The sequence below is a fragment of the Chiloscyllium punctatum genome, chromosome 48 (genome assembly GCF_047496795.1).
Source record: "Chiloscyllium punctatum isolate Juve2018m chromosome 48, sChiPun1.3, whole genome shotgun sequence".
Classification (NCBI taxonomy): Eukaryota; Metazoa; Chordata; class Chondrichthyes; order Orectolobiformes; family Hemiscylliidae; genus Chiloscyllium; species Chiloscyllium punctatum.
This window is the reverse complement of record NC_092786.1, coordinates 20,112,169-20,127,800: the sequence shown is the minus strand read 5'-3', so window position 1 is coordinate 20,127,800 and position 15,632 is coordinate 20,112,169. Positions and strand designations below refer to the sequence as shown.

The 15,632-nt window shown below is 40.0% G+C and overlaps 1 protein-coding gene across 2 annotated transcripts in view; it reads right to left on the bottom strand.

Annotated features, from left to right (window-relative positions):
• The window catches only part of efl1 (elongation factor like GTPase 1), a 265,863-nt gene that overhangs the window by 219,085 nt on the left and 31,146 nt on the right, over window positions 1-15,632 (bottom strand). The window contains exons 1-2 of one of the 2 annotated variants that reach the window (XM_072564795.1): window positions 10,533-10,797; window positions 1,084-1,207 (exon numbers count right to left, since the gene is read on the bottom strand). In XM_072564795.1, the coding sequence (XP_072420896.1) occupies window positions 1,084-1,188 (105 nt within the window). In that variant the 5' untranslated portion in view covers window positions 1,189-1,207; window positions 10,533-10,797. Of the gene's footprint in view, window positions 1-1,083; window positions 1,208-10,532; window positions 10,798-15,632 lie in introns of those variants that run through there. The other variant, XM_072564794.1, reaches the window with a different exon arrangement.

The following is a 15,632-nucleotide window of genomic DNA, read 5'->3' as shown; positions in this document are numbered from 1 at the left end:
CTGACCAATCATGCCACATTTTAGTTTGAACCACAAACAGCAAAGGCCCCAACATTGACTCCTGCAGGACCCCAATGCACACAGACTGCCAGTTAGAAAAATACCTCCCAACCATCACCCTCTGCTCTCTGCCACTCAGCCAATGTAGGTCCAATTTGCCAAATATCCCTGGAACCCACAGGGTCTCAGCAATGGGGACTTCCATGTAGCAGATGATTTATCAGGAATACCATTTTGTATCCGTTGACATTAAAAGGGCAGAAAAACTCCTGGCAAGGCAGCTGCAAGTTTTCAATGAGCTGTCACTGACTCTGTCAATGTGGGCCCAACTATTCCACATAGGATTACAGATTACACATTCCTTTTACCACCTTAAATCTGTTATCATCTATTGGGGATGGAAAGTTGTATCCGATATACTATGGTCATAAGTTTTGACAGCATCAATTTACACTAAGCTGAGTACATTATCAAATATGCATTACAGCTAAAAAGAGTGCATGGTCAACAATTTTCTCTTTGTCAAGAAAATCTTTACAGGTAAATTGCTGCACAACATTAAATATGTCTAAAGCTACAATGACAGGCGCTCTGTTTATTGGTAAATTCTCCTTCCTGTTGGTCATCTCCAATCTGCCCTCTCCTATGTATATGGATCATCCAACGGTATCCAGAAATATGCAGTCAATATTTAAATGCGACTCCTGACCATGAATGCTGACAGACTGTATGACCATAGCTAATATCATCCTAATCCAAATACCCAATTTGGGGCAGGAATCACTAGATATTGAGTCAAGGGAACACTGTCTAATTGCTCCAACACAGATTGGGGTCACAAAATCAAACTGTGCCATAGCCAAGTCAGCAAAAGCTGGCCAGTAGCACAATACATAAATTAAACCTGGGATTATTACCAGTACCACAAGAGAAATATTCATGAAGAGAAATGAAGGGGCTCATACAATCTTGGCATACTTCTGATAAACAAATAAAACAAATACTGTTAATCTAGGGCTAGCCTTATGCTGCTTTAAATGCAGGTTAACATTTAGTGGCACTGTCTGTAAATGATCAACATACCTGTGCTCCTTTCATTATCTTCTTTGCCTTTGTGTTCAGATAGTAGTCACCCCACAGAGTTTTCAGCAACACTTGTGCACTAATACCCACCTTCTGGCTGTACATCTGGGCAAACTGTTCAATCCTGTAACCAAAGATAAAGACTTCCTCATCAATTTCTATGGTGGAGACCACCAGCTGTAGATCACATATTGCATTAATGTAAGGGTGCAGGAAATGAAATACTGCTGATTCCAGCACTTAGCAGTGGATACCAAAGTAAAACCTGGGATGCTGGTTCAAAACCAGGTGAGACTGATTAGATGAAAGCGCACACGGCACAAATCTGTCTGTAAATCACAAATTTTACTCAAAAGCCATAAGAATGGGTATTATTAAGAAACAAATCACAATAATTCAGTAGGAGTAGCTCTTCTAAGGTTGCAACTTTAGCACATGTTTCAGGCAAAACAAAGGAATGCTTAATCTAAGCAAATTATACAAGGCAAATGCTAAACATAATTCTAGTTTCCGAATAACATTTTTCTCACTCTTCCCGACAATAACTCAAATCCAAACTACCCCTCTGGTTCTGGGAATCAACTCATACCTACCTGGTCTTCACACAAGATTATGACACAAGCATGGGTATTTAACTACAGTAAACATTACAACTGAGCGAACTTCTGTGCTAACATATTCAGTATTTTCCAGTTTTAGTTACTGAAGCAAGTACAGTGAGGAAAACAATTTTCATCTTGTTCAAAATTGGGAAAAACATATACTTCAGTTCTGAAAGAATTGATTAAAATGGCAGGCTGACTTGCACTACAAACCTTAACCCGACTATCTTGGTGGGTAAATGACATGATCAGACAGCTGCACAAATTTATTTTCATATAAGTGGCAACACAGCCAGAGTGTAGCTATCTCAGAATTACTGTAATTGACATAAGTGAAAGAGTAACTGAGGCTTGACAAAGAAGCATGAGCCAAGATGGGAGGGAAGTGGAGTCTGGTCTTGGTTGAACCTGAACAGGGACAGCAGAAAGGGGAGTAGGAGGTTCAATCTGAGGCATTAATTTCCCTTGAACACGGCTTTTCTGTTAATTCTGGAATGCCACTGTCCTAGTCAGTAATAGTTTTCAATTATGCAGCTAATATGATATAAAATGTTTCAAGAAATTTTACCAAGACCTAATAAAATTGGATATTAACCATTTAAAAGAAATTGGAAAGGGGGAGCAAGTCAATCAAAGAGATAAGTTTTCAGGAATGTCAAAATGAGGGTTCACAGTAAGAGTGACAGGTTTAGGGAGGAAAAAGTCAGAATTTGAAGCCTTGGGAGCTGAACGCATCAGAGGAAATGAGAAATGCACAAGATGGAGTACTGCAAAGGGAAAAGGTGGATTTGGAAATAGGAGAAATTTGAACACAAACGTGAGAATTTTAAATTAAATATGTTGTTGGACCAAGAAATCTAAACTGTCAAAATAACACAAGTACAAAAGCAAATCACAGCTGATTCTGGAAATCAGAAAAAAAAATTCTCCATAGATAATGCAGCATCTGCAGAAAGGGAAACAAACTTAGGTTCATTTCAGGTTCGAAGTACAAAGGCAGGAAAAAGAAGAGTGCGAAATAAAAGTCAAAAGGGAAGATCACGACATGGCAAATCACACTCGAGATTAAAAAACAAGGATGGATGATGCTAGGCAAAATGAGATGTGAAAGGAAAGCTAAAAAAAAAGACAAAACCTGGCTCAAAATATGCAAATGGGAATAGCAGATGCAAACAGCTTCCAGCCTGGAAAAATACGCAGAGGTTATGATCTCAAGTTACCAAACTCAGAATCAAATTGGGATGGCTTTCAAGTGTTATTTCGAAAGATGTGTTGCTGTTCCATGAGATTATATTCAGGTTCGCTGAAATAATAAAGACAGGACTCCCAATTTTTTTTTGGAGACCCAGCATGGAAGGATAGCACTTGCGTACAGCTCAAGTTGGACCTGCAACAAGCCATGGAAAAGATCCACATGTATGTTATAGATGAAACTCAATGTAAAAGGAACACAAACTTGTATTTCTATAGGACCTGTCCCAATTTAATGTAGAAAATGTGACAACATACTGACACACAACAAGATCCACCAAAAGCAATGTTATAATGACCGTGTCTTCACATTTCAATGCTGAATAAATACGGTGCACCATTCCACGAAGAACTTCCATCACTTCTAATAATGTCAAAGAAGCTTTGACAATTCCAAAAGAGCGGGCAGGACTTTGGTTTAGCATCTCATCTGAATAACAGCAATTCTAATAGTGCAGCAATACCCGAATATAATATGTCTGCCTGATTCTGCCATATAAATTTTGGTCTTTGTGCATTTACTGGCATGGGTGGTTTAAAAAGCTGGAAGATATGAGAGGCACACACTTTGAATTAGCTGAACTACAAAACAGATACATGCACTGCAACAAAAAAGGACACACCACCCCTCAAAGATCTGAGGCACCATTAAAGTTCTTCCCAAAATAATAGAGTACCATACTCATGAAATGCAGTGAGCACCAAGTAACCACTGGCCCTCCACATTCATTGTACTTCACAGTTCTGCACAATGTTCAGAACAAATAAGATGATGAATGATTAGTCAGTTAGTGACTGATTTCATGTCACTCAGGTACAATATGCAGGTTAAGGGACAGAATTTGTAGATCAGCTGCCTCTCTGTCTATACCTATGCTTGCAGTTAAGGCAGCAGATTTAAATATTCCATAGTACTGGGTGTTTCTCCATTAATCAGCAGGAAATCTGAGCCAAGCACTTAAGCAGCAACAAAAACATGAACTAGGAGCTAGCCAGCCAGCTGGTTTTGGCAATACGCCACCATTATAACTCAAGCAAACCCTTTGCAATGGGAGAAGCAATGCAGCCATCGATGGAGAGCCAAGGATATATTAATTGTTTATTCGGCACTAATTGAAACTTTGTGGATTCCACGCACCTACATAAAACATCATGATGCAAACACAGGAAGGACAGGCCACAGCACGTCAAGAAAGATGTGCTATCCTCATTTACATGATTTTAAAAATGACAGCTTCAGTGTAACTCCCTAAACATGTCTGGATCTTGTCACAGACAAAAAAAAACAACCTAAATTATGAAGCCAAAATCAAAATCATTTTAACAATGTTTTAGCCAAATGACTGAAATATTTAACAGTGCTGTGAAGATCCTTCTATTGTTTGTGGCTACTTCCCAGTCCTCAAAGTTCAGAAAAGGAACTTAAAGAAACTGTTCCATTTATTTACTTTTCTTTCTTCTTTCATGAATATGGGCATCACTGGCCAGGCCAACTTTTGTCACCCATCCTTAAATTGTCATGGAATCAGGCCATTCAGCCCATCCACCCCCGAACAGCAGCCCACCCAACCCACTCCGACCCACACCCTACCCTAACACTGTAATCCTGCATTGCCCATGGCTAATCCACTTATCCTGCACATCCCTGGACACTATGAGCAATTTAGCATGGCCAATCCACTTAGACGGTACATCTTTGAACTGTGGGAGGAAACCACAGCAACCAGGAGGAAACCCATGCAGACATAGGGAGAACATGCAAACTCCAGACAGACGTGAATTGCCTTTGCATGAGTGGCTCCTTAGGCCGTTTCAGTGGGCAGTTAAGAGTCAACTACATAAGACTGCAGGCCCAAAGTAATGCAGGCCAGACTGTCTTCTCTAAAGAACATGAGTCAACCAGATGGACTGTTACATTAATTGATGATGGTTATCACATTAAAGTTAGCTTTCAATTCCAGATTTACAGATTAAATTTAGTTTCCCCATAGATGCTGCAGTGGGGTTTGATCCCACGTCTTCAGAATATCAGCCTTTTTTTATTCCTTCAGAAGATATGAACCTCCTTTGCTGGGCCAGCACTTATTGACACCAACGCCACCCTCCAAAAAAAAGACAATTAATTACCCTGTAAAAGATAATGGTGAGCTGTCTTCTTGAATTGCCGCTGTAAGTAGACCCTCAATGCTGTTAGGAGGATCTTGACTGACTGACAGTGAAGAAACAGCACATATCTCCAAGTCAGGATGGTGAGTGGCTTGGAGAAGAACTTTCAGGTGGTGGTATTCCCATGTATCTATTGCCCTAATCCTTTGAGATGGAAGTGGTTGTGAGTTTGTAAGACACTGTCTAAAGAAACTTGGTGAACTTTTGCAGTTCATTTTGTAGACAGTACAAACTGCTGTTAATGTGCATTGGCAGTGAAGGGGGTGAATATTTGCAGATTTGGTACCAATCAAGTGGGCTTTGACCTGAATAATGCTACTTACCCAGGCAAGTGTGGAGTATTCCACCATACTGCTGACTTGCAACTTGTAGACAATGGTAGGCTTTGAGGAGTCAGGTGGTGAGTAACTCACTGCACTATCCCTAACTTCTGACCTGCTCTTGTAGCCACACTTATATGGCTAGCCCAGCTTAGTTTCTGGTCAACTATGATCCCTAGGATGTTGATAATAGATAATTTTGCAATGAAAATGCCATTAAATGTTAAGGAGTAATGATTGGATTCTCTCTTGCTGGAAATGGTAACAGCTGAGTAGAACTTTCACTTGTCAGCTCAAATATTGTTGAGCTCTTGTTGTCTTTAGGCATGGGCTGCCTCAGTATCTAAGGAATCATAAATGGTGCTGAACATAGTGCAATCATCAACAAACATCTACATTTCTGATCTTATGACAAAGGGAGCGTCATTGATGACGCAACCATAGATTATTAAGCCGAGGACAATAACCTGAAGAACTCATGAGGTAATATTGTGCGGCATAGATGGCTGACCTCCTACAACCACAGCATGTTCGTTTATGCTCAGTACAATTTCAATTAGCAGAGAACTTTCCCATTTATTCCCATGGGCTCCAGTATTGCTAGGGCTCTTTGCAGTCAGAATGCAGTCTTGCTGTCATCACACTCAGCTTCCCTGTGAAGTTCAACTCTGTGGTACATGTACAAACCAACACTTTAATGAGGTCAGAAGCCAACTGGTCCTGGCACAATCTGAACCGAGTGCGAGTGAGTAAGATTGCTGCTAAGCAAGTGCTGCTTGATAGCATTATTGATGACATATTGCATTACTTTACTCCTGATCAAAAGTAGACTAATGGGATTCTATTTAGCGAGGTTAGATTTGTCCTGCTTTTTCGTAAAAGGGCCATTTTCCACATTGCTGGTGGAATGTCAGTGTTGCAGCTGTACTAGAGCACTTGGCTAGAGACACGTCAAGTTCTGAAGCACAGGAATGTTGTCAGCACCTGTAGATTTACAATATCCAGCAACTTCAACCATTTGTTGATATTGTATGGAATGGATCAAATTGACTGAACACTGGCATCTGAGAAGTTGGAGACCACTGGTGGAGTCTAAATATACATTTAGCACTTCTGACTGAAGATTGTTGCAAATGTACCTTTTGCACTGATATTCTGGGCTGTCCCATTGGAGAGGATGGGATTATTTTTGAAGTTTCCTCCTATAGTGAGTTGTTTAATTGCACTACAACATTAATTACTAAATGTGGCAGGTCTTCAGAGCTTAAGATATGATTTGTTGGTTGTGGAATCATTTAGCTCTTCTATTGTCTGATATTTTCACAGTTTGGAATACAAGGAATTCCAAGTTCCCCCTCCAACTCCATTTTGATTTAATCCCCTCCTTCTATCGCTAACATCATCGCTTACTTATGATAACATGCTTTGCTTGTTAATGCTCAATTGGCCACATGAGCGTTTTCCTCAGAAAGAAAGGAGTCCTGTGTTGTAGCTTCATCGGGTTGTCCTCATTTTTAAATATGCCTGGTGCTAATCCCGGCATGCCCTCCTGCACTCTCCACTGGCTTGGTTAGTAGTCCAGTGACATTAAATCTACACCATTATCATGGCCACCCCAACAGTGAAGTAAATCTGCTAATCATACGCAAAGCAAGTATAATAACAGAATTTAGCAACAATTTGTTGGAGCGCCTGTATTCTGGCAGTATCAAATTGCAAATTTTGGGTCTCCCTGGCTCTCAGAACTCCTAATATGAATGGATTAGAGACTCAAGCTGGAATTGTCCCATTCTAAAACATATGCTGTACCACAAAACAACATATCAGCTTCAACATTATCATCAGTTTTCTGTTCAAAACCAACACTTGCATCAGAAATTTAAGTTTAAAAGGAAAAGATGATTGAATATTCAAATTGTTCTGAACCTCTCCAAATCTAGACCACTCTTTCTTCTTTTAGGACTTGCCTTGTCACCTATCCTCTTTGACCAGACCTTTGGTCATCTGGCCTAATTATGTGGTTGGGTTCCATATTATGTTTTACAAAGCACCTTAGAATATTTGATTATGTTAAATATTTTCTGATATTTTGCCCTATTAAAGATAAAGCCAATATAAACTATTCACCAAAGGACACAAATATATGTACAAAACAGCCCCTTCAACATCTGCAACATCCCAACACAGCATAATAAACAAATAATTTACAGTTGCTGCCCTATCATGCAGCTTCTAGTGTTCCATACATTATTTGCCTCTTCAGGTTAAGCAATAAAGTGAGATCAGGAAGTTAAGTCATACAGCTATAGGAAATGCACTTCATAAACCAAACTCTCCATAGATGGATACAGCTTGCAGTACTATGTTGGGAGGATGTAGGTTCAGTTATAAATTGAATAGGGTTTCCACTTCTGAACTCTTGTAACTTTGTCCAAAGTTGGTTGATAAATTCACCTCAACATGGTTGCATGAAAAATTTCTGCGATGACACAATTTTGGCTGTTCACCTGCAGAAGTTTCATTCTATCTGCCCCAGGGAGTGAAACAATAGATATAATCAGGTATTTATGAATTCAGGAACAAAGTAACTTTGCTAGGACTTTTGTTTTAATTGCAATGAAAGACCAGCAGGCCAATACTAATTTTAGACATAAATGTACACTTAACTCCAGTGCATTCACATTTAATGTCAGAAATATACTACAGAGAGTGTAGCAAAACTTTAGCAATTGGTTCTATTCTTTAAAAATGCTAAATTAGGGTAAACTCAACAGGGATTGAGTTAAGTAAAGTTATACTCTTACTAAAGTTATATCTGCCAAATTCCAGCAACATAAACAAAGCAGGTTTGACTATATTACAAATATGTTTTTTAAAAAGACAATATAAAAATTGAAACTTGAAGGCAACAACTGAAAACTGTATAGCTTAAAATGCTGAATTGTGGATCTACAATTTATTTTCATTCACAGGACGTGGGCATCACTGACTAGGCCAGCACTTATTGACTATCCCCAATTGCTAAGAGGGCAGTTATGAGTAAACCACATTGTTGTGGGTCTGGAGTCACATGTAGGCCAGACTGGATCAGAATTGATTTGTGAATGACTCTCACTGAGGATTCACAGCAGCTGATCCCCTAATCAATACTGGCCTCCAGATAACTTTCAATATGAACTGGGAAACTGTGCAGGTATGAAACCAAACAGACCACACATTTCAGCAGTATTCAGAGGGCCAAGTTCAGAAATGGAGATTGGAGGCACTGCCAATGATAAAACATTTTACAAATGTTAAAGGTGAATCAGTTGCACAGTATGTACCCAAGCACAAAGAATCAAGATATTATGGAGAAAGGTCTATCAAGAAGGGAAACAATGTCCTCTCGGTAAAATACAACATTATACAGAAGCAGACTAGAAAAAAAAACATAAGGGATACTCAGTCTGACCAAAAAAAGTAGCTGCCTGAAATTCAGAACATCTGAAATAATTATAATAGTTTTCTGACTCTTCACTTTCCATCACCAGACCTCCAAAAAACAACCCAGGATGGACTTCCACCTGCACCTTTGAGTCAGAGAACAGTTCCAGTCTATGAAACCATGTCACCCTCAGACTGAACAAAGAGTCGGTATTATTCGTACCAAAATTTTTTTCCCCACCCATTACCACTGGCAAACCAACAGCAACCTGCACATTATTCATTACATCAAGGCTTGGTGCTGCCCACACCATTCCAGAGTTAGGTTTCAGAATAGTGCAAGTGAAAATTAAAACCCACTAACACTGAAAGAACAGACATAGCACCAACTACTCCTAACTTCATTTGAACTCTCAGTAATAAAGAAGTTGCACCTGTATCGCAATATTATGCACTCGGGTATCCCAAAACACTTCCAGTTGCTCCTGTTATTTTGAGAAATGAGTATAAATAGGATTCATAATTATCCAATCAGATAATGAACAGCTAATCTATTTTGTTGGCACTGCTTAAGGAATATTCAAGACATTTACAACTTTATGCTCAGTGAAAAGAAGACAATCTCATTTAACGTTTAAAAGACAGCACCTCTAATCATTTAGCACTCCTCAGTCCTGTGCTAAAGCAACAGCTTGAATTATGTACTCAAGTCCTATAGCAGAGTTGGCACTCATATTACTAAGCTATGCATGAGAAAGGCGAATGTGATATCTATATGCACCAGATTATTCACATGCAAACTAGGAATGGGTCAATGCATTGCAATCAAAACAAGGTTAGGGCAGCGAGAGAAAGTTATGAAAAAGCATATGGACTGATAACAACCAAAGTTTCTTCTAATGCTATAAGCAAAAGCAAGTTAAACCTGACCAAGAATCACAAATCACTAAAAATGAATGGACAATGATAAGGGTTTTATACACAAACATGTATAATGCATACTTAATTATGAATACCTTTTTAAGGTATGAAGAATGAGTAGAATTAAGTCTGCTTAAAGATTGGTGAGTAGGTTAGTTTTATGTGATTCTGATTCCACCATCATACGAAAGTTTTAATGCATTTGATACAGGACAGAAATGGAATTCCAGATCACCTTTAAATCACAGAAATATGCCATTGACATTTACACAAAAAGCTTCACTGATTACTGAATAACATGGATGTGTATCCCGCACCTTGTGATTAAATATACCTTAGCGTTCTGACAGCATGTCTCAACTTTGAACGCACTCTATCTTCCTGTTTCTCTATTCATTGTCATATCTTAACAAAACAAAGAACAGCTAGTTGAAACATCAGCAAGTTTCAGTAGAATGCTGTGCATCACATGCCTGTGTCATATGGTTCATGACAACTTATGAAATATTATTTCAGTGATCAGAGAAACAAAATAATAGAATAGCTGCACAGCCGAGGAAGACAGAGTTCAAATTAATTTAGCATCTACAAACTGCAAATTGCTTTAACAAGTCAAAAGAATTAATATATTAATATATTGAAACATGGATTTGCAAAAGGTGATTACATGTTCATTGCAGTGTTAAAAGATGAATACTTAATCATTTAAACATGAAAAAGCACAAACTACATCATCCACAAATTGAAACTTTGCAAAAGTACCCACCTTCAAAGTAGCGCTAAAAAATTCCACTTGCTAATTAGCCATGGCTGAGTTCGTTCCATTTCATAAGCTAAAATATAAAATAACCCACCAGCTTGAAACTATCAGTGTGTTTATTCTTTAATTTCGGTTTGCTTTCCTACTATGTCTGAGTCTTTGTGGCCTATTATAGTTCTTCGTCATCTCTGATGATGAGCTCCATCTGTAGCAACAGCACACTGAATCTTTTAGCATTCTAGGCAAACCATAACAGTTTTGAGCTGCTTTTGGTAACTGAAAACTTTATTCAACTGCATCTGATAAAATTCTAGTTAAGACAATAAATGAAGGCTTACACATCTCATTCATAAGATAAAAAAATCAACTCTGATGCCAGAACGCAGATGATTTGAAAGATACTGGATTCAGAAGCCGAGGAACAATTACTGCCAGCTGCCTTCATCACAGCTATCCCAATACAAGCTTAGCCACCCATGAGACTATTGCCCCATCTCCTGGCTACATGCACTACTGCACACATAGTACATTTTTCTGCATGCACATTCTGAAGACTTCTTACAGCTATATGGAGTTAGAGTGATACAGCGTACAGTCCCTGTCCCTGAGCCACAACATCTGGGTTCAAATTTTGCCTCTGCCAGAAATGTGTCATAACACATCTGAACAGGTTGATCAAAAATATCTACAAACTCATCAGCTGTGGCTCCCTTGCTATGCAGAACACAGCTGTGACTTATACATATAAAAGAAAAGCCAAATAAAGCAATTCAACAAACAAAGAATTTAGGAGGGTGAGAAATTTGATCAGGTATGCACAAATATAAATTTTTAAGCTACGTACTGAATTTATTCATTTTCAATATTCAGTTTCCTGCCCTGAATGTTTCCTCTTCACTACCTACACCTCAATCATCCATTGATGTCCAAGGACTCTTGATTTCATTCTTGAAGAGAGACTCTAACAGATCCTACCCATGAACACTCTCCTCTGGCTGACTAAGCCTGTTTTCTGAAAATTTCTCCTTTAATTCATTCAAACTCTTCAAAATTAAAAGATGCTGCAATGCACACCTGCAAGGGTCCTACTTATGTACACCTCTTTTTGGGATGTGTGGACGATTCCTTGTTCCACTTATACTGAGGCCTCCCTTCCCCAACCTTTTATCCAGTTCACAAAATAGTTGTATCAGAGCTGCTCTTTGTTCTTACCTGGAACAATTCATCAATTGCTTCCAATATCCATCCTCTCTCATCTATACATGGTCCATCTCTAACAATTCCTCTTCTGTCCTTCTAATATTTATTCACAAGTCCACCTATTCCCTCAGTTACCTTGTCTACACTCCCTCACACCTTGGGTCCTGTAAAACTCCAAACTATTCTCCCAATTTCTCTGTCTCCATCACATTTGTTCTGATTTTCCCCCACAGTCTTTCTGACATGCCTAAAAGATTTCCGCCTCCCTCATCATGTTTGATAAAGGCCTCAACAAGTGTACAATCCATTTCCGGCAGTTCTCCCCTTACCCTCCCTCCCAGTTCTTTCTGACACACTCCATCACACAAGCCTCCACAACACCTCAAGAAGGGCAACAACAGCATGGAGAGCACCACTTACTACCTGCAAGTTTCCCTCCCACCAAATACTATCATAACTTGGAACTACAATTGTTCTTCCTTTAGGCACTGAGTCAATGATTTGGAATGCCCTGCAGCTATACAAAACAGCATTGCTTTGTATAGCTGCATCACTCAGTCTGCAGCACTTCAAGGTATCACGTGCTCAAGAGAAATATTGGATGAGCATCAAATGCGAGCCTTGCCAGCAATGTTCACATCCCATGAAAGAATTTCTATGAAGTCTAACCCCAAACACCCATATGAGAAACAATGATTCAGTCATACAGCATGGAAACAGACCCTTTGGTGTCGAACACCATTCCAAACTAAACTAGTCCCACCTGCCTGCTCCTGGCTCATATCTCTCCAAACCTTCCCTAGTCATGTATCATGTGAAACTTCTCAGTCAACTTTTCTACACTGAACTGCCCATGCAAAGTGAAAGGAATATTAATTATTTAATTCATTAGCTGCACAAAAACAGCCAAATAATGAACACACAAATGAAGAAAATCATACCACAAAAACTGACTCATATCAACTCACCACACAGCCAAAGAGGTTAGCTATTATGTTTAATTCTGGCTGCAATAAACTGATTCTACTACAGGACATCCAATGACATGTGAATGAGATAAAATTTCTTTAAGTTCAGAAAAATATGCTAAAAAAATTGCACTGGTTATTTAGAGAAGTTAACAACAGGTGACTGCCATGGTCAGCAGAATCTGACATCAAGGAACTTTAGCAAAACTGGAATCAGTCGGAATCAGGGGTAAACTCTGTTGGTTGGAGTCATACTCAACACAAACGAGGTGGTAATTGGAGGCTGATCATTTCAGTTCAAAGCCACCTCTGAAGGAGTTCCTCAGGCTCCAAACATTTTTAGCTGCTTCAATTACCTTGCCTCCATTGTAAAATCAGAAATGGGGATGCTTGCTGATGACTACACAAAATTCAGCATCAGTTGTAACTCCTCAGATGCAGAAGCAGCTGTAACAAGGTCAACGTCCAGGATCAGGTTGACAAGTGGCAAGTGGCAAGTAACATTCACACCACACAGGTACCAGGCAATGGCCATCTCAAAAAAAAGGACAATCCAATCACCTTCACTGACATTCAATTACATGACCATAATTGAATCCTCCACTATCAACATCCTGCAAGTTATCATTGAACTGAATCAGCCACATAAATACAGAGAATACAAGGGGAATTCAGAGCCTGGGAATTCCACAGCAAGTAACTCACTACCTGACTCGGAAGTGGCTGTCCACTATCCACAAGGCACATCATCATACAGCATAGAAACAGATTCTTCGGCCCAACACATCCATGCTGACCAGGTTCCCTGAACTGAAATAGTTCCACTTGCCTGCATTGGCTCATATCTCTCTAAACCTTTCCTATCCCAGCCCGGACTGGCGGTCCCCCGGCTTGGTGTGAAGGTATTTCGATGGCCCTTCGATGGCCCATGGACATCTTACGGCCCAATGTGGCCTCAGCATGGACTTATGGCTCGGCAGTGATTCTAGAGCGGTCTCCCAGCATCGAAAGCCTAGTGGTGAAGCCTGGAGTCAAGGTCCAGCACAGACTGGAGGCTAGGTGCCAGCATAGAGGGGGATTTTGGAGAAGATTTGTAGCACAGGTTGTGGATCAGGTTGTAAATTTTCTAGCTGAGCTGGTGGATTTGACGTTTTCAGAAGTTTTCTCACCATGCTAGGTAACATCATTAGTGAGCCTCCGGTGAAGCACTGGTGTTCTGTTCCACATGCTATTTATCTATCTTGGTTTGTTATTATGAATTATACCATTTCCAGTTTTGTTTCTATGAGGTTGATAAATAAAGTCCAAATCTATATGTTTGGGTAATGGAGTTCCAGTTTGAATGCCAGGCTTCTAGGAATTCACATGCTTCTCTTTGTTTAGCCTGTTCCAGGATAGATGTACTATCCCAGTTGAACTTGACCCTCTTCCTCGGTGTGTATGGATACTATTGATAGTTGGTCATGTCTTTTGATGAGTAGTTAGTGCTCATGTAGCTTCTTGCACGTTTGTCCAATGTAACGTTTGTTGCAGGATATTTTGTATATGGCGTTCATTCTGCAGGTTGTTGGCACGGGATCCTTTAAATTCATCAGGAGCTGTTTCAGTGTGGTGGTAGGTTTGTGGCCTACCATGGTGCCTAGGGGCCGGAGTAGTCAGGTCATCATCCCTGTGAGTGGACTGGGTTTGAAGGACTGTTATTCTGAACTTTCTTTCTCTATTTTCTAATTTATTTCTACAATCTATAATGCTGGGCATTTTATTTCTTTTCTAGGTATTTTTCCTGACTGAAGTATCTGTACCTAAGTATCTTGTACCAAAGATGACGGTGACTTGTAAACTTAGCACTGCACTCATTTGAGTATGTGACAATTAATTCAGTTCAATTGTATTATATCCAACCTACCTGTCAAAATGTCTTTGAAAACATTAACATAGAAACATAGAAGGTAGCAGCAGGAGGATGCCATTCGACCCTTTGAGCCTGCTCTGCCATTCATCACGATCATGGCTGATTGTCCAACTCAACAACCTAATCCTGCTTTCTCCCCATAATCTTTGGTCCTATTTGCCCCAACTGTTATATCTAGCTGCCCCTTGAATACATTCAATGTTTTGGCATCAAATACTTCCTGTGATAATGAATTCCACAGGCTCACCACTCTTTGGGTGAAGAAATGTCTCATCTCCAACCTAAATGGTCCACCCCAAATCCTCAGACTGTAACCCCTGGTTCTAGACACAGCCATCATCGGGAACATCCTCCCTGTATTTACCCCGTCTAGTACCATGAGGATTTTAAAAGTCTCTATGAGGCCCCCCTTCACTCGTCTGAACTCGAGCGAAAACAATCCTGACCTAGTCAAGCTCTCCTCATACGTCAGTTCGGCCATTCCCGGAATCAGCCTGATAAACTTTCACTGCACTCCCTCATGAGCAACAGCATCCTTCCTCAGAAAGAGACACCAAAACTGCACACAATATTCTCAGTGTGGCCTCACCAAGGCCCTGTATAACTGCAACACCACATCCCTGCTCCTGTACTCAAAACCTCTCGCAATGAAGGCCAACATGCCACTTTACCTTCTTTACCACCTGCTGAAACCGCATACCTACCTTCAGCAATTGATGCACAAGGACATCCAGGTCCTGCTTCACACTCCCCTCTATTACAATGTTGTAATCCTACTCATCTCTACCACTTCCTCTGGTAGTTCATTCCATATATGCGTCACCCTCCGTGCAAAAAAGTTGTCCCTCAGACCCCTTTTAAATCTTTCCCTCAGTCACCTTGAACTTATACCCTCTAGTTTGGTACTTGTCCCATTCAGAGGAAAAACAGCGTGGCTCTTCATCTTGTATATGCTCCTCATGAATTATAAACCTCTATAACCTCATCCCTCAGCCTTCTACACTCCAGGCAAAAACATTTCAGCCT